Consider the following 26064-nt stretch of genomic DNA (forward strand, 5'->3'; position numbering starts at 1 on the left):
TGTCACAAAAAATGAGTTCTACAATCTCAATAGGTTTGTTCTGGTTTTCAGTTTGTACCTACTGTTTCGAATCGTCCAAAATCAATGAATCTTTTGTGTCCTGAAAAGGGTAACGCGATAAAATGTTCAGTTTACAGTTGGGTGACTATTTTCTGACTGTTAGGAACAGTCCGAGCAGAGAACCAGAATAACCTACACGATAAGCCTAGTAAACAACACGATTGTGGTATTGGAGAAGAAGAAGAATTTGAATTTTGTATTTTATGAAAACCTTTTTGTTTTCTGCATTTTGTTAATAACTAGTTTTGCTGATATTTTGGATTTTAACATTTTAATAGGAGTATAGAATGGCAATCATCATCAGAGTGTGAGTAGATATTTTTATAGTGTTTTCCCATTTCAAGATCTTTAGTTGGCAGTTATGATTGTCAAAAGCAGTGCAAAAAAGCAAGTTGACATTGGTTAATTTGTAATTATTATAGCAAAGATTATAGTCAGTCTAACTAACGGAAAAAACAACGCATATTAAGATTTTTTCAAAATCTAATTCGAAAGCAATTGTTTCATAGTAGATTTGTTGCTGATATAATTCAAAAAGACTCGATTTTGTCATACTTATATGGGGCCCCCAAAACGTAGTGGTGCCGGTAGAAACGAAGGACGACCTTCCAAAAGACGCAAGAAGGAGGAGGAAGAAGCTTGGACATATGAAGAGGAAGATACAAATGATAATGAAACATCTGAATCATTTGTTCCAGGAGCGGCAGCAAGAGATGCTGAAAAAAATGATAACTCTGTTCAAGAAGATGAGTTTGGGGCTAAAGACTATCGTTCCCAAATGATCCTGAAGCCAGACAATGCTTCTCGGCCACTCTGGGTGGCCCCCAATGGTCATATCTTCTTAGAATCCTTTTCTCCAGTATATAGACATGCTCATGATTTCCTCATTGCCATTTCTGAACCGGTTTGTCGCCCTGAACATATTCATGAATATAAGCTGACGGCATATTCCCTTTATGCAGCTGTCAGTGTTGGTTTGCAAACCAATGATATTATTGAATACCTCAAGAGGTTAAGCAAGACTAGCGTTCCTGATGGTATTATAGAGTTCATTAAACTGTGTACCCTCTCTTATGGTAAGGTTAAGCTTGTTCTCAAGCACAACAAATATTTTGTAGAAAGTCCCTTTCCTGAAATTTTGCAAAAGTTACTTAAAGATCCAGTGATTCAAGAGTGTAGATTGCGCAGAAATGTTGAAAATGAAAGTGAAGAATTCATCAAACAGGTACGTGTACGCTTAATGTAACCTCTTCAACAAATATTCTATGAAAATTGATAACTTATATTACTGAGGAATTAAAGAAATCTGTATTTGACAATTGGTTACTTTTACATATTTTGTGCTATCGAAGGGGTTTTAAAGGTTCAATTTATCCTATTCTTGACTCATTACATTTGGTTTGTGAAATGCTTGTTTAGGCTTATTTAAAATTTCCCAATTTTTTATCTATGGATATCGGTAGATGGATAAAAGTAGGAGAATTTTTTTTTTTAAATTGATAGTCACTGTTGAGAGACAGAAATGTATCACACACCACACAGCAAGATTATGGTGAATTCTTAAATTCATTGACGAGTCCACTAATCGATTCTAAGGATTGGTCCATTCAAAGTGTTACCACATTTTTATTGGTTAAAGAAATCTATGGGAATCTTTTTGTTGAACTCAAGAACTCTCTGTTATATGAAGACCATATAGACTGGTTGTCTGTCATGTTACTTGTGCCTACTTTACAATTTGTATCACACAAAGTTTTGAGTATGTCTCAGTACTGGAGAACGTAACTATCACTACATCTTCAGTGATTTAGGTTGCATACTTTCTGGAAATGATTGAAGATTTGCTGAAACATTTGAGTGTATTACTGACTTAGATGCCAAAATGTGAATTATTGCATCCTTTTTCAGTTGCTGGAGTCTATGTTCTCTCTGTAATAGCCCCAGTTCACAATATGTCGTCACCAATCACAACATACAAAGTTCAATCAGAATGTGAAATCAGAGTTTACATTATTCAGAACAGAGCATTAGTGGATTATGCACCTTTATTATTGAGAAATGAACAATTTATTGAATTGAAAGGGGTTCATTTTTAGGAGAGAATAGTTTTTGGGTAAGAAAGGTTTTAGCTGTTCTCCCTCAAACGATTTATTGTTATTACTTCACAATTGTGCAGACTATTCATTGATTGACGATAGTGGCATGCTCTCTGAATGGGTCAGAGCTTCTACAGGGTCTGACCAGTAACCCCTTCTTAAGTAAAAAAAATAATGATAACAATCCAAAGAAACATACATGTTTATTGAAAAAAATTTAAGAGAATAAAAAATATGAAACAGTTGAAAATGATTCATTTATACTCAGTAGTACCAGTTGAATTCGCACTATCCATTGCACTATCCATTGTCAAGTATAGGTTACCAAGTATGCATGTAGATTTGGCTCCACTTTGTTTCCAGACTAACACTACCAAAATTTCAGGTTCAAGATAAGAAAAATATCCCTTCTTTTGGTGTGAAAGCTGGTACATCTGGAGATCAAGGAAACAGTGGAGAAGGAAATACAGTTCCCGATGATATCACTAATTTCTATGAGAAAATGGACAATGAAGAAGAAGAGGAAGATACCTCCTTAGAGACTGTTTCCTTTGAAGTGAATCAAGAAAAAATTGAAGTAATTCAGAAGAGGTGTATTGAACTTGAATATCCTCTCCTCGCCGAATATGATTTTAGGTGAGTTTGGTTAGAACATTTGCTTTTTCAGTTTTATTAATTTTTTTGTTTCAAATCTGATACTACTAAAATCCAAAGAATGTTAACTTTCACGGCCGGAGATAACTGTGCGAAAGCTATTTTATGATTCTTTTGGCCATGGTCTGTAGGTTTTTATGCCTGACGTTTTGTCTACTACAGCATGTTCTACTACAATATGCTCTTAATGAAGGTTAGGTTAGGTCCAAAGTGAGTGGGCCTATTCAACCCTCCACCGCAACCCGCAAGGGTTCATTGTGGCTCACACCTATTCTCACTCAGCCAAACAAACCCAGCTTCTAAACGAAGCCAATTAGTTTTGAATGATGAGTGGTCTTTCAGGTCAGATGGTAAGAGTACGTCTCTGCCGAACTCTAAAGACCTGATACGGTCCCCAGCGGGGCAGGCACAAAGAATATGCTCTGTTAATGAGGTAGTCGGATAATCAAGTTGCAAGATTTTCACCTTGATACCCATGACAACCCTCCCATATGAGGGTTTTTGCACGTCAGCTACACCTGACAATGCCTTAGATTCAGCCGTGAAGGGCTTTTTCGCCTCTGGTTTTGGTGAAACCTCACTTGAGCGCAAACGTTTGCTAACCTGCTCATGGGGGTTAGTTCCCCCACCTGAGACAGATTCTGCGTACGCCGCAGCTCTCGCTCCTGAACTAAATTTACAGGGAAGTCAATTGGAGTCGTAAACTCGACATCCATCTCCTCTGTAGACTCGCTCCTTAACTAAATTTACAGTGAGGTCCGTTGGAGTCGTAAACTCGACATGCATCTCCTCTGTAGACTAGTTCCTGAACTAAATTTACAGGGAGGCCCGTTGGAGTCGTAAACTCGACATCCATCTCCTCTGGAGACTCGCTCCTGAATTAAATTTACAGGGAGGTTAGTTGGAGTCGTAAACTCGACAACCATCACCTCTGTAGACTCGCTCCAGAACTAAATTTACAGGGAGGTCAGTTGGAGTCGTAAACTCGACATCCACCTCCTCTGTAGACTCGCTCTTGAACTAAATTTACAGGGAGGTCACTTGTAGTCGTAAACTCGACATCCATCTCCTCTGTAGACTCGCTCTTGAACTAAATTTACAGGGAGGACCGTTGGAGTCGTAAACTCGATATCCATCTCCTCTGGAGACTCGCTCCCGAATTAAATTTACAGGGAGGTCAGTTGGAGTTGTAAACTCGACATCCATCTCCTTTGTAGACTCGCTCCTGAACTAAATTTACAGGGAGGTCAGTCGGAGTCGTAAACTCGACATCCATCTCCTCTGTAGACTCGCTCCTGAACTAAATTTACAGAGAGGTCCGTTGGAGTCGTAAACTCGACATGCATCTCCTCTGTAGACTAGTTCCTGAACTAAATTTACAGGGAGGCCCGTTGGAGTCGTAAACTCGACATCCATCTCCTCTGGAGACTCGCTCCTGAATTAAATTTACAGGGAGGTTAGTTGGAGTCGTAAACTCGACAACCATCACCTCTGTAGACTCGCTCCAGAACTAAATTTACAGGGAGGTCAGTTGGAGTCGTAAACTCGACATCCACCTCCTCTGTAGACTCGCTCTTGAACTAAATTTACAGGGAGGTCATTTGTAGTCGTAAACTCGACATCCATCTCCTCTGTAGACTCGCTCTTGAACTAAATTTACAGGGAGGACCGTTGGAGTCGTAAACTCGATATCCATCTCCTCTGGAGACTCGCTCCCGAATTAAATTTACAGGGAGGTCAGTTGGAGTTGTAAACTCGACATCCATCTCCTTTGTAGACTCGCTCCTGTACTAAATTTACAGGGAGGTCAGTCGGAGTCGTAAACTCGACATCCATCTCCTCTGGAGAGTCGCTCCTGAATTAAATTTACAGGGAGGTTAGTTGGAGTCGTAAACTCGACAACCATCACCCCTGTAGACTCGCTCTTGAACTAAATTTACAGGGAGGTCAGTTGGAGTCGTAAACTCGACATCCACCTCCTCTGTAGACTCGCTCTTGAACTAAATTTACAGGGAGGTCAATTGTAGTCGTAAACTCGACATCCATCTCCTCTGTAGACTCGCTCTTGAACTAAATTTACAGGGAGGACCGTTGGAGTCGTAAACTCGATATCCATCTCCTCTGGAGACTCGCTCCCAAATTAAATTTACAGGAAGGTCAGTTGGAGTTGTAAACTCGACATCCATCTCCTTTGTAGACTCGCTCCTGAACTAAATTTACAGGGAGGTCAGTCGGAGTCATAAACTCGACATCCGTCTCCTCTGTAGACTCGCTTCTGATCTAAGTTTACAGGGAGGTTAGTTGGAGTCGTAAGCTCGACATCCATTTCCTCTATAGACTCAGCGTCAGAAAGAAATTTTAAGTTTACTCTGTCCATAAAGGTCCCACGAGTAGCTAGGGAAAGAAGGTCAATCACGGCAGAGCCCCGCATTACCGTGACAAAGCGATGCTACTACGAGAGGGCGCCCGGTATCTCGAAGGTTCCGTAGAGACAGCTGATAGGCTCAGTGTCATTCATCCTCTCGGCATGGATACACACACCTTAGGATTAAGCCATCGTTGGGATGCCATTCAGGTGGGAAATAACAGAACCACAAGTAATTCTGTCATTCCCGTACCCAGCGGGGCTACGTGGAAGCAGGCATCCGATGGCCGGTTTGCTCAACACATCCCACACCACACCACATCCCAAGCCAATGCACTCGCCGAAAACAGCATGCACAGTGGTTCAGGCAGTGGAAGATGAACAAGGAAAGCCAACCTGCCAACGAAGAAAGCACTCACATTGTCTAATTCAAAGATTCAGTACCTAATAGTTGATAAAAGTATATATCCAAGGGTATATAGAGAGGCAATGGAAATTTATAAACATGGGGATAATTTTAATAGAAAAGAAGGGGCAATGAACAATTATTAAATTTGGCTATCTGTCCTTACAGGTACAGAATAAGGTCAGGTAACCCAATTGAGAGAAACCAAGCCTCACCCACTAAAAATAATATAAAACCTGAGTCAAATACTTGCATTGTAGTTACCGCGTTCGGAAATGGAACAACAACTTGAGCAAGAACTCAGTCACTGTGACCGTTACCACTTTGCCTTTGATAATATCTAGCACAGTAGTAAACGAAAGGGCATGATTAAATGTACGAAGGGTTAAAATCATGAAAAAAAAATACAAATTTATTGACAAAATTAAATAAAATTCCATGATATAGATGTGGAAGTTTAATAATGGTAATTATATTGAATTCCAACTCCAATCTAACAATTTTATTGAATTCCAACTTAATCTCAGAATTTTATTAAATTCTTATGTTAAATATATTGATTTGTTTTTTCAATTTGTGACCCTGCTTTTGAAAATATTTTTTCAAGTCATTGTATTAATAATAATCAAAACAAGTATTTTACAGTGACTTTTGTTGATTTTATTATTTTAGAAATGATACAATCAATCCTGATATCAATGTAGACCTCAGACCATCTGCAGTCTTACGTCCTTACCAAGAAAAAAGTCTCAGGAAAATGTTTGGTAATGGAAGAGCCAGATCTGGAGTTATTGTTTTGCCGTGTGGAGCTGGTAAGTCACTGGTGGGTGTGACTGCTTGCTGCACCGTGAGGAAAAGGGCATTAGTATTGTGCAATTCTGGAGTATCTGTGGAGCAGTGGAAGCAACAATTCAAAATGTGGTCCACTGCAGATGACAGTATGATTTGTAGATTCACATCTGAAGCCAAAGATAAACCAATGGTGAGTGATGGAGTGTATAATGAATATGCACTGACTACATGGTCTTCACGCTTCAAAGTAGATCACAAATGAAAGAATCATACTCAAATTGATGATTATAGAAATTATACTTGAACAGTTCCAGAAATCATAAAATCAATGTTGAACTTGAGGTAAAACTAGCAGGCAAGCTACAGGCATATCGATTTTGGATGGTTTACACAAATCGGTTCTCAAACAGTATGGTACAATTCCTATACGACAGGTGAAATCTACTGAGGTCACTAATTTTTTTTTAATTTCTTAAACAATTTGAAATGGTATAATAACCATATAGCAACAGCTAAAATTGTTTAGTGTGAAAGTAGCACATCATCGATAATAGGATGATCCAAAATTTATTGGACCTTCTAAAATAGATGTGTCAGTAGTTTCATGAGGTTTTAATATTAAAATGATACGTTTTGCTTCATAAAATATATGCACACCTAACAAACGTCAATTGAATAAATCCAGTTCCTTAACAAAGCTGATTACTTTAATTGGTGAATTATCATTTAGATAGGTTGATAAAAGATATATTTTATTTGGTGAATCATTATTACTCTTTATTAGCAAATAATGCTCTTCATAGTACAGTCAGTCACTTATAAAATACAAAACAATAATATATATATATATATATATATATATATATATATATTTTATATATATATATATATATATATATATATATATATATATTTATATTTATATATATATATATATATATATATATATATATATATATATATATATATATATATATATATATATATATATATATATATATATATATTTTATATATATATATATATATATATATATATATATATATATTTTATATATATATATATATATATATATATATAAATCAAAAATGAAACAATTAGTGGACATAACACTCCAAAAAGGGGGGCAAACCGCGGACACGTGTTTCTTGCCCCCCTTTTTGGAGTGTTATGTCCACTAATTGTTTCATTTTTGATTTGTACATCATACACACTCGATAAAATCTTTGTATATATATACATATATATATATATATATATATACATATATATATATATATATATATATATATATATATATATATATATATATATACCGGGTGTCAACGAATCTATTAGACAAGTCATAACTTCTAGACTATTAGGTGTATCAAAACGAGATTTGGTACAGATAAATGGTATGTGAAGAGGAGAGTTTTCACATATTTTTCACTTTCCGGTCACTTCCGGTTTCAGCGGAAATGGCTCCGGTTCTGAATTTTTAAATGGAACACCCTGTATATTGTAACATTTTTGGATTTCTGAGACAATTCTGGATCAGAAACTGACATTTCCGGAAGTTTTTCAGCCTACTTGATTTTTTCAGAGTCACTTTTAAAATTGCATCTAGGTGGCCATGATCGGACGTAAACTAATCTATGGACCTCAGGTGATATCAGAAAATTGCAATAGCGGAGTTTTAGTGACTAGTGTGTTGAATATGAATGAGACAAGTTTACAAAATAACATTTTCGTGTCTAACTATTATTTTTCAAATGGCGACCATTTTTTGACAAGCACTTTCCGAAAAAAGGATTTTTTGACAAATCTAACGATACTGATTTATTTGCGATTGGATTACAAATAAGAACATAAATTAAATATAACTGAGGAAAATACTCGATACAAATTCATTTACTTTTGTCAAGGGTGCCATGGATAGGAATGATGCATAATATTTTGCGGTTATTTCCATCAAGTCCACTTTGGAGAACAAAACGCTCACCTAGGTTATGACAGTGACATAAGCTTTATGAGCAGAAAGTAGAAGTTTCTCTTGATTTTCGTTAACTTTAGTTTAATTTTTCGTCGAAATAATGTATACTCAAAGTGAAAAAGTGGATATGTTGTTATTGTTTGGAGAATGCCACAGAAATTCAAGGAAAGCTGCTGAGTTGTATGCTCAGAGATATCCCAATCGGCAACACCCATCTCATCAGTATTTTCCCTATGTTGAGAGTCGTTTTAGGCAAGAGGGAAATCGAGACGCAGAACAGAGGTTTGTCATAAATGAGGAGACTGAGATTAACGTTCTTGCTATGGTAGAAGTTGACAAAACGGTTTCTTTAAGAGAAATTAGTAGAGAAATGCAGATAAGTCACGAATCAGCAAGAAAAATACTGAAAAAGCACGGATATCGAGCATTTAAATATCAGTTACATCAACATTTGTATGCTGACGACGGCAATAGAGGAGTAGTATTTTGTGATTGGTTGCTTCAAAATCATAGAGTTAACCCAAATTTTATCAACTTCATTCTATTTTCCGACGAATCACGGTTTACAAATAATGGCATGTTTAATAAGCAGAATTGTCGGTACTGGGCCCAACAAAATCAACATGCAATGAGAGAGGGCAATTTTCAAGAAAGGTTTGGCGTCAATGTCTGGGCTGGTATCGTTGGAAACAGAATAATTGGTCCAATATTGTTTCAAGGTCAGTTAACAGGGGTTAGATACTTGGGTTTTCTTCAAAATGAAATCGAGGATCATCTTAATGATATGCCTTTAGGAGTTTTACGGCAAATTTACTTCCAGCAAGATGGAGCACCACCCCATAATAGCAGAGACGTACTTGATTTTTTAATAGAGCATTTTAATAATAGAGTTATTGCAACCAACGGTCCAGTACGGTGGCCTGCCCGCTCACCGGATCTGACTGTGTTAGATTTCTTCATTTGGGGATATGTAAAAGAAAGGGTCTACTATGCAACAGCCCCAGCCACTCTCGAAATCTTAAAAGAAAGGATTCAACAGGCATTTAGAAGTATATCGCCTCAAATGTTACAAAACGTGTTGAGAGAAACAATTGAACGAGCTGAAATGTGTCTTGAACAAGGAGGGATGCACTTTGAAAATTTACTATAGTGGAATTTTCAAGAACTTAGGATATTGCAAAACATCTAAGTGCATCGCTGAAATTATTTGTTAAATTTGTTGATCCAATCGCAAATAAATTAGTAACGTTAGATTCGTCAAAAAATCCTTTTTTCGGAAATTGCTTGTCAAAAAATGGTCGCCATTTGAAAAATAATAGTTAGACACGAAAATGTTATTTTGTAAACTTGTCTCATTCATATTCAACACACTAGTCACTAAAACTCCGCTATTGCAATTTTCTGATATCACCTGAGGTCCATAGATTAGTTTACGTCCGATCATGGCCACCTAGATGCAATTTTAAAAGTGACTCTGAAAAAATCAAGTAGGCTGAAAAACTTCCGGAAATGTCAGTTTCTGATCCAGAATTGCCTCAGAAATCCAAAAATGTTACAATATACAGGGTGTTCCATTTAAAAATTCAGAACCGGAGCCATTTCCGCTGAAACCGGAAGTGACCGGAAAGTGAAAAATATGTGAAAACATTCCTCTCCACATACCATTCAACTATACCAAATCTCATTTCAATTCTCCTAATAGTCTAGAAATTATGACTTGTCTAATAGGTATATATATATATATATATATATATATATATATATATATATATATATATATATATAAAATTAGAGACAAGTCACATTTTAAAAACACGAAACTAATAAACAAGACGAATTATTGATGACAATTGAAATATATTCACTACATTTTCTTTTGAATGAATTTAATGAATCATAGCTTTTTATATGACTTGGCAGATTATTAAATGCAATCAGACCTGAACGAGTCACAACCTATATGTTCTCTGTTGATATAAAAATTTCCTATTCTATTTCTAGTGGAGTGTTTATGAATACTACTTGTGTAGGTCAACTGATCACTCAGATAATTTGGCAACATATTGTTTTTAATTTTAAATATAAATATTAGCATATTTAGTGTTATCCTTTGTTTAGCAAACATAAGAGACAGTGTTTCCAACATGTATTCCACAGATGTGCGTTTTTTACAACTTAATATTGCCCTCATGGATCTGTTTTGAAGCTTCTGTAATCTGTTTAGATTTTCATTGCTCACAAAATAGAGTAATGTACTGCAATAGTCAATGTGGGGTGCTATTATTGATTTATAAATTGTTAATTTTGCATATTCACTTATTTTATTTTTCAATCTATATAAAAGATGAATTTTCGTGGCTATTTTCTTCTGAATATAACTACAGTGTGCATTAAAGTTCAATTCTTGATCTAATACCACTCCCAGATATTTAAAAGTTGCTACCCTTTCAATGATGACATTATCAATATAAAGATTCAATGACAGCTGTTCATCTTGCAGTTGTTTTAAACGATATTTGCTACCTATTAACATGCATTTTGTTTTATTAACATTTAACTTGAGGCCGTTGTCACATAACCACTCGTTTATATTTAATAGTTCCTCATTTAAACATTCTGAGATTTCATTAGTCGTCCCAGAACAGTACAACATAGTGTCGTCGGCAAACAGTTTTATCTTACACCTTTTAACATGTATCACAATATCATTTATGTACAGCAAGAATAGCAGTGGACCCAATACTGACCCTTGAGGGACTCCAGAAATCACATTTAAAGTACTTGATGTCACTTGATTATATTTAACTAGCTGCTTCCGATATGTGAGGTAATTTGTGAACCATTGTAATACTTTATAATCTAGTCCATACTTATTTAATTTCATTAAAAGTAACTCAATGATGACCGTCCCGAATGCCCTTTTGAAATCCAGAAAGACGACACCTATAATACGTTTTTTAGATAGCTCAACTTTCCACAAAGGGATTAGAAATTGCAGTGCAGTTTCACATGAATGGGATTCCCTAAAGCCAGATTGTTCTTTAATCAAAATATTATGTTTCGCTATAAATTTCATCAATTGCTCTTTCACTGTGATTTCTAATATTTTCTCATAAATTGGCAGGGTATTTATGGGTCTAAAATCAGATCCTAAAACGGTGTTTGTTAGTTTTTCAATAGGAACGATGGTGGCAATTTTCCAACCATCAGGAAATGTTTCAGTGGTTAACGATAAATTTATCAAGTCCAAAAACCTATTTCCCGGTATTTCAAATGTCAACTTGATTATATTCAGATTAATTCCATTGTCATCTGTATTATTTTTCTTGAGGGAAAAAATTATCTTTTTTAACTCGCACATATTCAATGTTTCAAATTCCCCAAATATCTCATTTGTTGGTATAATATGACTGAGAACATGATTATAATCATTTATTGGTACTATACTTTCGGTTAGATTTTTCAAACTGTCAACGAAAAATGAATTAAAATATCCTGCTACTTTTGCTTCATTTGTTACAAGAAGACTATCATATTGTACACCTTTGAACTCTTGTTTACTATTTCCCTTCACTAAACCCTTCAGTGCTTTCCACATAGTCCTACTGTTTCCTTTATTTTCGTCAATCTTTGATTCATAATACTTTTTAGTTCCAATTCGTATCTTTTTGGTAACGAGATTACGACTTATTTTATATTTATCTCAATCACATTGTAGTTTGGTTTCCTTTGCTTTTTTAGGAAGAAAATCGCGTTTTTTTAAATCTGCCATGATTTCGTCTGTAAACCACACTTTCAATTTGAGATTATTGAAATTATGCTTCCTTTTGAATGGTGCATGTATGTCCAAGCATCTAATAATATTATTGATGAATGAATTTGATATTTCATTAATGTCAGTGATATCATTATTCCATAACGTATTCATTAGGGACAGTTGGAATTTAATTTCATCAAAGTATTTATAATCTCTCCTACTTATAATAGTGGAAGTTGATTTAGGATATTAAAATATTAGAATGATCTGAAACACTTTGGAGATGAGATACTTTAAATTTCAACAACTTGTTATTTGTTATGAAATAATCAATTAATGTGGATGAATCCTTGGTGATTCTGGTATAATCGTCAACTAATTGGTACAGTCCCATGAATTTAATCAGTTCTTTGATTTTTCGGGTGTAAGTGTTCTCTGTGCCCTTGAGATTTAGATTGAAATCGCCCACTATAATAATATCACAATTACAACTTACTATCTCTTCTAGTTTTTCTTCCAAGAATGCTAAAAAATCTGCATGTGATGCTCCGGGAGAATGGTACACCACACACATAATGTATACAGTATTATTTACAACAACCCTGATAGCCACAAACCAAACATTCATAAAAATAATATCTTTCAAAATTAGTTGAAATTTCAATCCACTTTTGATATATATGGCAACTCCTCCCGTATGTCTGCTGGATGAATTACAAAGTACTAGCTCATATCCATTTATGTTAATTTCATGAAGAGCAATATCATTCGTAATATGAGTTTCTGATAAACATACTAACAAAGGTTTATGCAACGAGATACAGTGCAGGAAATTATCCAAGTTTTTTATAAGGCTTTGTACATTAGTATAGAAAATGTGCCAACTATGCTTATTTTTATCCTCAACTTGAGCATTTACATCCACACTCTCACTTGCTACAGATCTGATTGTTCTGGAGTATTCATGGGAAAATTTTCCTGGTCACATGAAACAAATATTAAATTTTTATTTGCAACTACATTATAATTAATATTTTCGACTATCTTGATAGATAATTCATTTTTTGTTAAACATTTACCCTTATCATTATTTACATCTATAAAATTAACGAAATTTTGTGTACATTTATTCAACTTATATAGATATGCATTCAGTTTGTAATTGAATTTGTAAATTAATTTGTTATACTCATTACTCATACAGTAAGGAACTGATATAACATGCAAATTTGTATGTAGACAGCTTTTGAGCTTATCATTTAATTTTCTAAAAAGTGGATATTGTTTATTTCTAAAGTCATTTGATCCAACTAAAATAATAATAGAATCAAGTAATGTGAAATCTTTTGCTAAATGGGGTAAGTTTTCGATAATGCCGTTCAGGCAAGCAAACGGTTTAATAATTGACAAAACATTATGATTTTCAAGTTGGTGATTTAACATTTCACCTAACTTATGACCAAATTGATCACATAAGAGCAATATTTTAACAGAATTGCTATGTTTGACTGAATTTTCATTTTGATTACTTCTGCACATTCTATTTGTTTGTTCAAATTAATTTTTATGTGTAATTTTTTCTGTTACTTCTTGCCCATGATTGGCCTAATTCAATTGGAAAACTCCCAATTCATTTTGTAGTTTTCTCAGTTCCTTACTATAGTCATTGTTTTCGTCTTCTAACATTTTTATAGACTGTACCATACTACGACTAACTTGATCTGATTCCTTAATTCTAATTTCCAACTCTAATACTATTTGATTTTTGTTAACAAATTCCTCCTCATGTGATCTAATGTTTTCGCGTAATTTAATAACCTCTTTATTTAATTGAGAAATGATTTCACGTTGATCCTTCAATTTTTGAGCATCTTTATTCTCCATTTCAAACACATCATTTTCGAAGTCTTGGGTTCTTTTATTCAGCCGCTTAATATATTTGTCTTTTTCCCCAATATACATTTTATCAACAGTTTGTTGCATTTCATCAATTTTTTCATTATACTCGACAGTTAGATTCTCTAATTCAATGTCCTTATTGTGAATCACAAGTTTTAATTTTGAAATTTCTTCATGAAAATGTTTGTTCTAGTTGTAGCGTCTTTGTCTTTTTCTTTGCAATTTTCGGAACAATAGATTTTATGACCTTCTAGAAGTTTATGGCACTTTTTCCTTTCCACACAAGAAGGTTGAAAAATATCCAAGCATAATACACATATTAGATTTGTAAACTCTTTCTTTTTACAACATTTAAAATGACCTTTCATGCCATACAATAGTTCAGTCCCGTCGATCTAATATACACTACCAAAAACTATAAACTTATTATTTGAACACCGTCTGTACTTTTTATCCTTCACTTCTTCACGTTTTTGCCTTTATCTAGTTCACTTTTTGAACACAGGCAAAAAAGCTACGTGGGTAATGTTATGTTGTATTCAACATTAAGTAGGGTATGTATGGGAATGAAAATAATACACTCACTTTCGTGTCTCGATTCAGAATGCCGTTTATTCCCTTTTACAGGATTGTCAAGTGTCACATCAAGTGTCATGTCACTCTGAGAGTGTGTTCCGAATCCTAACTACATTTACATATATCACATCCCCCTCTTTTTATAATGACAAAATAAAAATATATTTTTTTTTTTTTTTTTTTTTTTTTTTAGTTATTACTAAGACCTTATCCCCTTTTAACAAAAATAAAATATAATACTTATAAATCTAATCTATCAGGTTTTTTAACTATAGATATTAGAGGTTTATGATCGGTTTCAATATCAAATTTCGATGCATATACATAATTATGAAATTTTTCACAAGCCACCAAGACTCCAAGCAATTCTTTCTCGATTTGTGCATATTTACGCTGTGTTAAAGTTAAAGCCTTTGATATGTAAGCTACTGGGTGACCTTTTTGTAAAAGTACAGCTCCTATAGAGTCTTTAGAACAGTCAACCGATATTAAACACTTTTCATTTATGTCAAAATGTCTTAAAACTGGACTTTTTGAAATTACATTCTTAATTTTACTGAAACATTCATCATGTTTAGCTAGCCAATGCCATTCTACATTTTCTTTAATTAATTCCCTAAGAGGTACAGTTAACTCTGACAAATTTTTTATGTGTTTAGACAAGTACGTTATCATTCCTAATAATCTCTGTACATCTTTTTTATTTTCAGGTTTTTTCATATCTTGTATGGCTTTAACTTTATCACTATCAACAGTTTGACCATCTTTTCAATAAATAAATCCTAAAAATTTTACATTTTTTACACCAAAACTACATTTTTCATAATTAAATTTTACATTATTTATTCTGGCTTTTTCTAAAACTTGATATAAACGTTTGTCATGTTGTTGCTTTGATGAGCCACCCACTATTAAATCATCAATAAATGTTTCTACACCCTCCAGATTGAATATTTTACTGTATCTTTTATGAAATACCTCACTTGCTGAACTAATACCGTAAGGTAGCCTTAAAAATTTATATCTGCCATAGCAAGTGTTGAAAGTACAAAGTTTACTGCTTTCATCATCAAGCTTTATGCTCCAAAATGCTTTTGAAGCATCAAGCTTGCTGAAGTAAATGTTACCTTTTAAATTTGCAGCAATTTCATCAATCGTAGGGAGTTGAAAGTGTTTTGATAGCTTTATTCAAGTCCCTAGGATCGATACAAATTCTTATGGAATTACTTTTTGGTTTTCTTACTAAAACTATGGAGTTGACCCAATCTGTAGGTTCATCAACTTTCTCAATTATTCCATTTTTCTCCATTTCTGCTAGTTCTAGTTTTAGTTTTTCTTTTAATTGTAGTGGAATCTTTCTTGGAGGATGTATATCTGGTTGTGCATTTTCAGTTAGCACAATTTTGTATGGCTCATCCAAGCACCCGATACCTGAAAAAACATCATTAAATTTTTGTTTCACATCAGAATAATCTTTTTTAAATGTAAATTCACTAGAATTCAAATTATTTTCACTTTTTTCAATTGTATTTATTCTTTTTAATATATTTAATTCTTTACATGTAGGAAGACCTATTACTGTTGGTGATTTAACCTCTACCACATAAAAAGTTATATTGTATATATTATTTTTATATTTGCATTCTAAATTACATTTTCCTATGACTCTAAGTGTCTCATTTGAAAATGTGGTTAATCTGCAATTCGTTTTTTGTAATTGAACATTAACTTCCAGTGAATTTAATTTATTTATTGAAATTACATTTGCCATTGCCCCTGTATCTAACCTACAGCTTAATTTATTATTGTTTACTTTAAAATCTATCATGAAATCATCATCGACACTACCAGTTTCAACATTTACTAGGCCTAAAAACAATTCATCTAATTCTGAATCATCTGCATTTAAATATTTTATTTGTTTTTGATAACAAACTTTGGCATAATGCCCAATTTTATTACAGAAATTACACTTAGCTTTGTATGCTTTGCAGGGTTGGCCTTGGTGATCCATTCCACATCTGCTGCACCCTGAACTGCTTCCAAATTTCTTGCTCGACTGGCTGCTTTGGGCCCTTGAATAGGTTGGATTTCTTTTGTCTTCCCTCTGGACTTTTGGATATTTTTTGTTGAAATTTCCTTTCTTTATGTAATTTACCTCCTCTGTCTTCCTTATTTTCTCAGACTGGAGTTTCGAACTTTCGATACTTTTGCATAGATTGATTGCTTTCTCCAAGCTCATCTCATCTTCCTCTAGTAGTCGCTGTCTAATATTTTCATCTGCTACCCCACACGTTATGCATGTCTTGATCAGACTGTCCTCTAAATCTTTGAGTTCACAGTTACTTGCCTTATTAATTAGATCTGTGATGAATTTATCTACACTCTCTCCCTCTTCTTGTTTCCTGGTGAAAAGACAGTATCTTGCATTTGATATGTTGCTTTTTGGCTTGAAGTGTGCTTCAAATTTCTTAATTAGCGGCTCCAGCTTATCTTTTTCCTCTGTTGAGAACTTAAAAGTATTGTAAATTTTGAACCCTTCGTCTCCTATCAATTGCAAGAGTTGTGCACATTGGGTAATTTCTGGCTTTTTGGTGAGTTCAGTAGCTTGTAGATAGTTTTTGAATTTTTGGATAAAAAACTTCCAGTTTTCGTAAAGGTTGCCTGCCATCTGCATGCTGGTTATGGCCGGTCTTGATTCCATTTTTGCTTTATGTCATCCACCACTGAATTGCTAATTTGAGCTCGATGTTTTTCTTAAGACGTTTAAATTCACCGTTTTATTATTATATTTTTTACTTTTCCCTGTTTTATTCTGTTAGTTTCGGCACCATGTTATGTTGTATTCAACATTAAGTAGGGTATGTATGGGAATGAAAATAATACACTCACTTTCGTGTCTCGATTCAGAATGCCGTTTATTCCCTTTTACAGGATTGTCAAGTGTCACATCAAGTGTCATGTCACTCTGAGAGTGTGTTCCGAATCCTAACTACATTTACATATATCACAGGTAAAAAGTCGATCCACTCCTGATTTCACTGAATTTCCACTTACTTACTTGGCTATTATGTCACTGTGCTTGCTTATATCTTAATGTAAACCACACCTTATGATGGCGGACACTTTGCACAACACAACAATATGACTTTTATTAAGGCAGCAGCATTTTGATAGAAAACCATATTGATTTACTGATCTCACTGAACGAACTAATAATGATGTCGAAAAGTAAAAATAAATACCAATTTGTTCTTGTACGTATAGTTACACTGAGCTCTTCAACGATCTTGAACATCATTCAGATAAGCTAGTAAAAGTGAGACTCTACCAAATGCTGACATTCTAATCTAATCTGCAACAAGGTACAGAGAATGTGCTCTGCTAGAAGGGTTTGAATTTCCTTGTGAAGAATAATCCACTCCATGGGTGACATTTTTCTCAATGTAGTAAGGAATTATTGTTGACATAACAGCCTATATGCCCTGACCATTTATTTATGTTCAGCAATATCTGACTATCTTCTGACTTCAAGAAAATAAATAGATGCCTATTGTGATATTGCAAATTTCCAGTAGATTCTGCATTACCTTCTGAGGTTGATCACCAAACTGAAATTTCTGTGAGAACCCTACAGTAAAACTTCAACCCATAATTATGGGTTTTTGTTCCAGTTGTCTTGTTTATTCTTTACATTTTTAAAGAGATTTTTAATGACGAATTATTTGATTTTCTTATTATCTCCATCAAGCAGGTTCGGAAGCCTCTTTTATAATTGAATTTTTTGAACATTTGGACCAATCCTTTGGTGTATTTTATTCTATTCTGGATCATAGTCACATTTGATACTGCACAATCATTTAATAAGCATATTGATAATGTAACTTCCTCCTGTCGTATGTATAGATTATTTGCATGTAACAGTAGTGATTTTAATGAAACTTTGACCTTAAAAAGTCTGTTCTATGCTTTCGTAAGATCAAAGTTAGAATACATTTCAGTTGCGTGGAGCCCCTTTTATCAGTATCATTTATATAGAATAGAAGGCATTCAACGACAATTTTTAAAACCGCTAAGCCTAAAAACTGATGGCCTATATCCACCAATACTCCGAATTACTACAAAAGCATAACTTTCAGTCTCGAAAAAATGTGTGAGTGTTATATGTAGTCTTATTGTTAAGTGTAGTGTAGCATATAAAGTTATCAAAAGCATAGTTGACCGCCCATTATTGGAAATGTTCGATATTGGCATTTCTAGAATCTGTTCCAGACACCTGACTACTTTTTATATGCAAACATCTCGCACAAATGTTTTGGAGAATTCTCCGCTCCATACCATGTGTTAAGTGACAAAGTCTGTTAGCGATGATCATGTATTTAGTTGCAAGTTGTCAGATATAAAATTCCACTTTCTAAAATAATTTTTTTGTCACCTATTATGAAATATAAATTGTGTATATGCTAAAAATTAATTGGCGCTCCGGGGCGACTTCATTGATTCCAGTGGCGCATTTGCTTTTTCAGCTGCAGGAAAACCCGGAAAAACCTGATATATTTGTGGCACATCACGACACAATAATATAATTCCGGCTTAACTCATTGTAAATGATGAAGTGTTACCTTCTTAGATGTTCTGTTTCATAGGCGAGATAAGTCTAGTGAGGAATGATATTCGAAATAGGTTATACATTACTGGTGCTTGATATTCATATGAGTGCTCCATTATATTCTGTTAATTCCTACTCTGTAATTGGGCTTTGTCCTATAGAGTATTGTAAAATAAATAAATAAATCATGGGAGAACTATAAATCTTGAGTCTTTGAATTTTGAAAAAGTCAAGGATTTACGAAGATGATCTCCAAATTTTCGTTTTCTTTTCAACTTATTAACTATGTTTTTCTCAATATATCTTTCTTTGCTCAAGGATAACGCGACCAATCTATAGACAAGAAAATGTAGTCCCGCTATTTTATGTTGTGGGTAATAGTGAAAGCTGTCGAGGATATATCTGAAACTGTTAAAATTCTTCCTTAAGCCGGAATTACATCATTATTGTGGTGTGTTGTGATGCTCCCTGACGTGACTGCGAGTGTGCAGACTATTCTATCGTGTCGGGGCGCGCTCTGAAGTTATTTCGAGCCAATACAGTGGTGGCCTTTGGAGTAAACGCATGCGAGCATCTACAATGCTTTCCTCCGATTCGAATAGTGATATTCAGGAAAACCTTGCGTGCCTGCTAATGTAAAGTTTACTTAAAAAGAAAAGAAAAGAGAGAAACTATTGGGTTCATCCAATAAATGATCTTAGAGGTAGTCGAAGCGAATTATCATTTACTAGTGATGAAGAAAGATTTCATTAATATTTCAGGATGTCAAAAAATCAATTTGGGTAGAGTATTATAGAAAATTATATTAAAAAAATGCAAACTCGTATTTTCTAACAAGTTCAATAAGTTCGTCCGACATCTTGTGCAAAAATAAATGCAAACGACTATTCTCTAGCTAGTTAACGCGTCAGATTAAAAACATACTAGTTTGGAGTGTTCTGACGCGTCAAAACCTCACCATCGTTCTGACGCCAATCGGGAATCGGCCGATCGCCGTCCCGACACACTGCACTTTAGTAATATAATTCTAATACTAAATGTATGGTTGTGATTTACTTGTGGCGCGTCACGACACACCACGAGACAATAATATAATTCTGGCTTAACTTATTGTAAATAATGAAGTGATACTTTCTTGGATGTTCTGTTTCATAGGCCAGAGAAGTATAGTAAGGAATGTTCAAAATTGTTGGGACCGGTTTTTGGATGAAATCTATAACAGTGGCAAAAGTCCTATTTCAAAAAGCCCTTTATTTACTCTTACATAATAATTACAGTAGGAAATAGGTTAAGATTAGGTAACATAAAAGATAGTTATTGGCATCGGGTATAATACCAATATAACACAATAATTTATACTAGGAATTGACCATCCAGGTGTATATAAAAATATCAAGATATTTATAAATAATTCAGTTTTAGTCGCCTCTTGATGATGCTTACTTGGCTACTGAAACGGGCATAGACAGACAGTAGTTTGTTGTGGTGTGGAACATGTTTTTAAATAGATTAATTTTATGCCCAGAGGTTTCGGTTCCACTTGTCAAATAATGAAATTGAAATGTACGAGAATATACATTTTCCTTTGTCCTACAGGGGTGTAGTATTCTGGTCACCACTTATTCTATGATAACTCACACTCAACGGAGGTCTTGGGAGGCTGAACAGACCATGAAATGGCTCCAAGAGCAAGAATGGGGTATAATGATTCTTGACGAGGTACACACCATCCCAGCCAAGATGTTCAGGAGAGTACTGACAATCGTTCAGTCTCACTGCAAGCTGGGACTCACCGCTACCTTACTGAGAGAAGATGATAAGATTGCAGATTTGAATTTCTTAATTGGACCTAAACTGTATGAGGCGAATTGGTTGGAGTTGCAGAAGAGAGGTGAGAAGACTGTAGCAAAACAGGTTATAATTGATGAACAACACATACACATACTTTTTCAAGGTATTTTATATAGTTCACCATGGGAGTCCATTGGCAAAATGTCATTCAGCTGTGAACACACAAGTATTGTGACAATACTTGTGTGTTCTTTTCGGTCAGTTGATTGTAATCTCTCACAACTCTCATTTTTTTAAAGTTTGTTTTACTCTTAGAATAGTAAGTACACCTGAATCATTCTTTCACTTCCTATGTTAAATGGATAACATTGATAAAAAGAGAATCAAATTACCATTTTCTTCGCTTGAAAATAACAACTTTTAAGTGGGCAAAGTAACCTTTGTCATCGAATATGACAGCAGAACTGCAAAATATTATTGTTGATTTACGTTTTGAACCAACTTTAATAATGAATTGCAGTTTTTTTCAATGTTTTTTGGTGAATTACATCAAAGAATTACATCAAATGGTATGTGAAATATGTATGTAATATGTGTCTACTAACAATGAAGTCACAAAAAACAAGTATAAACAACTTAAATACCTATATGAAGAGCTAATAAGGAAAACTAAAACAGAGTACAATAATAAACAAATTTTGAATGCAAGTAATATAAACAAGGAGTGCTGGAAAATTATTAATGAAACTAGAAATATCACAAAAACTAGAAATTCAATAGAACTTACCATCAACAATGATACAATAACAGATAGGGAAGCAATTGGTAATCACTACAATGACTTCTTTATAAATATTGAGAAAATCGAGCCAAAGAAGGATATAAACTAGCATCATTTTCTATCAATAGTTTATTTCTATACTCAATAACCCCAGTAGAGGTTCAAGAGATTATAAAAAAAACAACAAAAACGCCTACTCAGGTGTAGATGACATACATGGGAAAACCTTGAGGCTGTCAGTGACATTATATGTCATATCCTATCATACATTATAGACAAATCATTCTATAAAGGGATTCATCCCGATGCTCTCAAAATATCAATCTGTCCCTATCTATAAAAACAAAGGATCCAAAAATGAAGTAAACAACTACAGAAACGAATGTTTGCAACCACAATTAGCAAAAATAATTGATTATAGCTACTATATGAGATTGAGTGAATTCAATGAACATCAAAAACTTATTCCTGATTGCCAGCACGGCCTTTGGCAGAAAAGATCAACATCTTCTGTGACAAATGAACTCTATGATCACATATATATGAACCTTCAGAATTTTTACATACCATTTTAACTATACAGGTTTTTTTAGAACTCTGGTAGCAAACTCTGTTATTCAGTGCAATAATAGAAACTAATTGGGTATAGGATCCTATGCCAAAAAAGTTTCCCAGTCCTATGATCCTTTGAAATAGTTATATGCAGAAGACAGTTATGACTTTTTCCTTTACAGTAATTACTTGAAATGTATTTATATTCTTTTTAGTTTTTGCCACGTTTTGTTTTTTTTTTTTTCAGTTCACTTTTATCTCACATTTTTGAACATTCTGTACAGGAAACTGTCCTTCAACATATAATTTCAAAAATATTAAAAATACTAATTATTTTTTAAGGTTATATTGCTCGAGTCCAGTGTGCAGAAGTATGGTGCCCAATGACTCCAGAATTTTATAGAGAATATTTAGTTTGTAAAACCAGTAAACGTTTACTCCTTTATGTGATGAATCCCAGCAAATTCAGGGCCACTCAGTACCTCGTAAGGTATCATGAGAGGAGGGGAGATAAGACCATAGTATTCTCTGATAATGTATTTGCTCTGAAACATTATGCCATAAAAATGAACAAACCCTACATTTATGGACCTACCTCTCAGGGAGAGAGAATACAAATCCTGCAAAACTTCAAATTCAATCCAAAGGTAAAAATCCTAATGAAAAATACCGTAACAGGTGTATTTTTTATGAAAGCGAGAATGTAGTATAATTTTTAATTTCTCTTTAAGTTGAGATGAATATTTACAAGGAAATTTTCATAATAAGATGTTCTCTGTACAACTTGTGTTATTAGTAAGGTCACACACCTTAATTTCTGATGTGTTTTTATTATTATTAGACATTCTGCCTGTAATATTCCACAATGTTCATAGCATAGCTGTATTATTTTTCTCATCTTTTAGCCGAGATTAACCCAAGTTGAATGTGTTTTGTATTTTTTATGTGTTATGTGTTGTATATTATAATTATATTCTGACAAACTCTATTCAATTGTACGTAATTATCTTTTTTGTGCTAAATAAAGGATCAATATATTTATATGAAAATTTTTATTACACTGGCTGTCTTATGCTTTTTAGTCAAAGTCTATGAATATAACTATAATAAAGGACTCAGTAAATATGTTGATAAGCTAAACGAGTTTAGTTGCAATAGATTTACCATGACCGCTTCATATTAAGTAATAATCATGATACACAATACCCTGAGTAGTAAAGAACAAATAATGGGAATATTCTTTGATATGAGCGGGTCATTTGACATGATTACTCATGACACATTAGAGAACTAAATATTTCAAATGGGAGTTCTTGACTGTTTCCCAATATTTATAGTTCATTTTTAAAATAGGTGAACACAATCTTTGTCAGTAAAGTAGCAGATACATCCTTTGATCTTCCTGAGGCTAACGTCCTGATACAAATATCTTCGCATGGGGGTTCCAGAAGGCAAGAGGCTCAAAGGTTAGGCCGTATTTTGCGTGCCAAGAAAGGAGCAATAGCTGAAGAGTACAATGCATTCTTTTATACTCTGGTATCCCAGGATACTATGGAAATGAATTATTCTAGGTAAATATTTCTTGTACAAAATGCTGTCTCTTCACGAGTGTTTCGCTAAACATGTTAGCATCAAGATATATCTGAGACTACTCCTTAGAAGCTATATTAATGTTTTTATATGCATCTTCGCGAATCATGAACTTGCATAATGAGGGTCCATTAATTGATTCCTATTGTTTTGATCCTCATTATGTAAGGTAATGATTCGTGTAGATGCATATTTTGAATGCTCAGGATATATCTTCAGTTTTAGTAAATGTAATCTAATAGCATCAGTCTTGACTTTACCTCAGTTTTGTAGAACCATTTATATTTGAATTGCATATGATGTTTAGAGAAGTTTCAAAATAAATTGAAAACAGGTATATTTCTGGGAGAGATAATTTTTTTTTTGTATGGAGATGAGAAATGCAAGCCAAGAAGCCTTTTTCTTCAAAATAAATTCGTGCAATCTGCAGGATTCAAACTGGGGTTACAAGTAGCAGCACTAGGGGGTGTCGAGCAGGGCAACTGCTCAGGTTCTCGCTCTTGTAGGGGTCTTTTCCTTATAGGAAAAGTTGACATTCAAAACTTTATTTTATGGCAATAATTGATACAGTGAAATAAGTCTAGCTCATTTCTCAAACTCTGAAGCACCTGCGGTGCTAGACTGAACCATGATGTACTGCTGGATTCAACTGTCCTTAAAGGACAAACCTGAGAAAGTAAAGGCAATGATATTTGCCATATGAAGACACTATCTATGGGAACAATAGAAAACTTGATTCAGAAATATTAAAGCAGGTTTCCTAAAGCTGTCCTCTGCTAAGCCAAACACTAAAAGAAGTTGAAAAATTGAACAAATTTAAATTTCCCTTTTCGCCCGCTACAATTTCTGTGTGCAGCACTGTTTTGTTAGTCACTAATTGCATTTCATCAGCTTTCAATCTCATATGACAGGTTAAGTCATTTCCGCCAAAAGTTATTCGCTATCTCTTCTCTATGTTTTTGTTCGATATCTTGCAAAAAAGTTTCAACAATATAAATTTGTTGCCACTTTAGACAAGGTTGATATTTATTGAAATCAACTTTTTGCAACTGCAAGTTTTTGAAACTTTTGTATTCTTCAAACCTCTATTCATTATTTTCATGCTTTGTATTAGACTGTTATCCATCTTGTTTCAGAAAGAGACAGCGGTTTTTGGTAAATCAAGGGTACAGTTATAAGGTAATTACCAAGTTGGCTGGTATGGATGAGGAGCCTGACTTGTTGTATAAGACTAGAGAAGAGCAGGGCCAACTGTTACAGCAGGTATTAGCTGAAAATCAATCTAATATATTTATGTGATTTTCATGATGTTGGTGTTTACTGAATTATGTACTTGAATACAGTGAAAACCTCTAAAAAATGATTAATAATTTCAGGTATTGGCAGCTAGCGATATTGACTGTGAAGACGAACGAATGCCTGGAGAAAGTGGTCCTAAAGGCTCAGCTGTTAGAAGAGTAGGAAATATGGGATCTATGTCTGGAGCTGACGACGCTGTTTATTATGAATATAGAAAATCAAACAATTTGAATAAGCATCCACTTTTCAAGAAATTCAGATATTGACAAAGATGTGTTGTGATTAGGGCTTTTTTTAATTTAACAGGGTTAAATAACAGGGTTATCATAATTTCGATCTATGTGAAGGAGTGGTAGAAAAACCCATATATTCGATAAAAACCATGAATAAACAAAAAATAGATAGTTGATTTTTTTTTGTGTACTATGGATAGGAAATTGAATGAATGAATTTTATTAATCCCAAAAAATATTACATGTTCATAGTATGGACAATGTAACATACAAATGAAAAAAAAATAAGAATATTACGACAAATAAAAATAAACAAAAAAATAAATAAAAATATGTGAAACTGTCAATCTATTTCAAGATATATTCTTTTAGTTTTCGTATAATTGAATTTTTAAATTTGGTTATATATGTCATATGCCATATATATGGTTATATATGTCAGAATGCCTTGAATATTTGTTTTTAATTACAATTTATTGAAAATATATAAAAGTGTAGAAAGGGCAGGCAACTGAGTTTATCCTAAAAAGTAGTGGCTCTAATATAAACGTTCTTTCAATGAGAAAACCATGAAAATTGATAATAATATGATGATAAGTATATTTAATTGTCCAATGAAAATTAGCAAA

At 33.8% G+C, this 26064-nt stretch overlaps 2 protein-coding genes across 2 annotated transcripts in view; both read left to right on the forward strand.

Moving 5' to 3' along the window:
* Positions 1-188: 188 nt before the first annotated feature.
* Positions 189-26064, forward strand: part of LOC111502662 (chromosome transmission fidelity protein 8 homolog) — a 29258-nt gene continuing 3382 nt past the window's right edge. Inside the window, exon 1 of the mRNA XM_074186736.1 lies at positions 189-367. Coding sequence (XP_074042837.1) covers positions 348-367 — 20 coding nt within the window. The 5' untranslated portion in view covers positions 189-347. The remainder of the gene's footprint in view (positions 368-26064) is intronic.
* Positions 385-26064, forward strand: hay (ATP-dependent DNA helicase hay). The gene is made up of 8 exons (XM_074186735.1): positions 385-1285; positions 2542-2792; positions 6254-6563; positions 20786-21080; positions 22656-22960; positions 23667-23884; positions 25040-25166; positions 25280-26064. Exons 1-8 carry the CDS (start codon positions 620-622, stop codon positions 25466-25468), a joined length of 2361 nt encoding a protein of 786 aa, XP_074042836.1. The 5' UTR covers positions 385-619; the 3' UTR covers positions 25469-26064.

The sequence above is a fragment of the Leptinotarsa decemlineata genome, unplaced genomic scaffold (assembly GCF_025532065.1).
Source record: "Leptinotarsa decemlineata unplaced genomic scaffold, Ldec_3_MD MMD2_P_RNA_scaffold_4, whole genome shotgun sequence".
In the NCBI taxonomy this organism is placed as follows: Eukaryota; Metazoa; Arthropoda; class Insecta; order Coleoptera; family Chrysomelidae; genus Leptinotarsa; species Leptinotarsa decemlineata.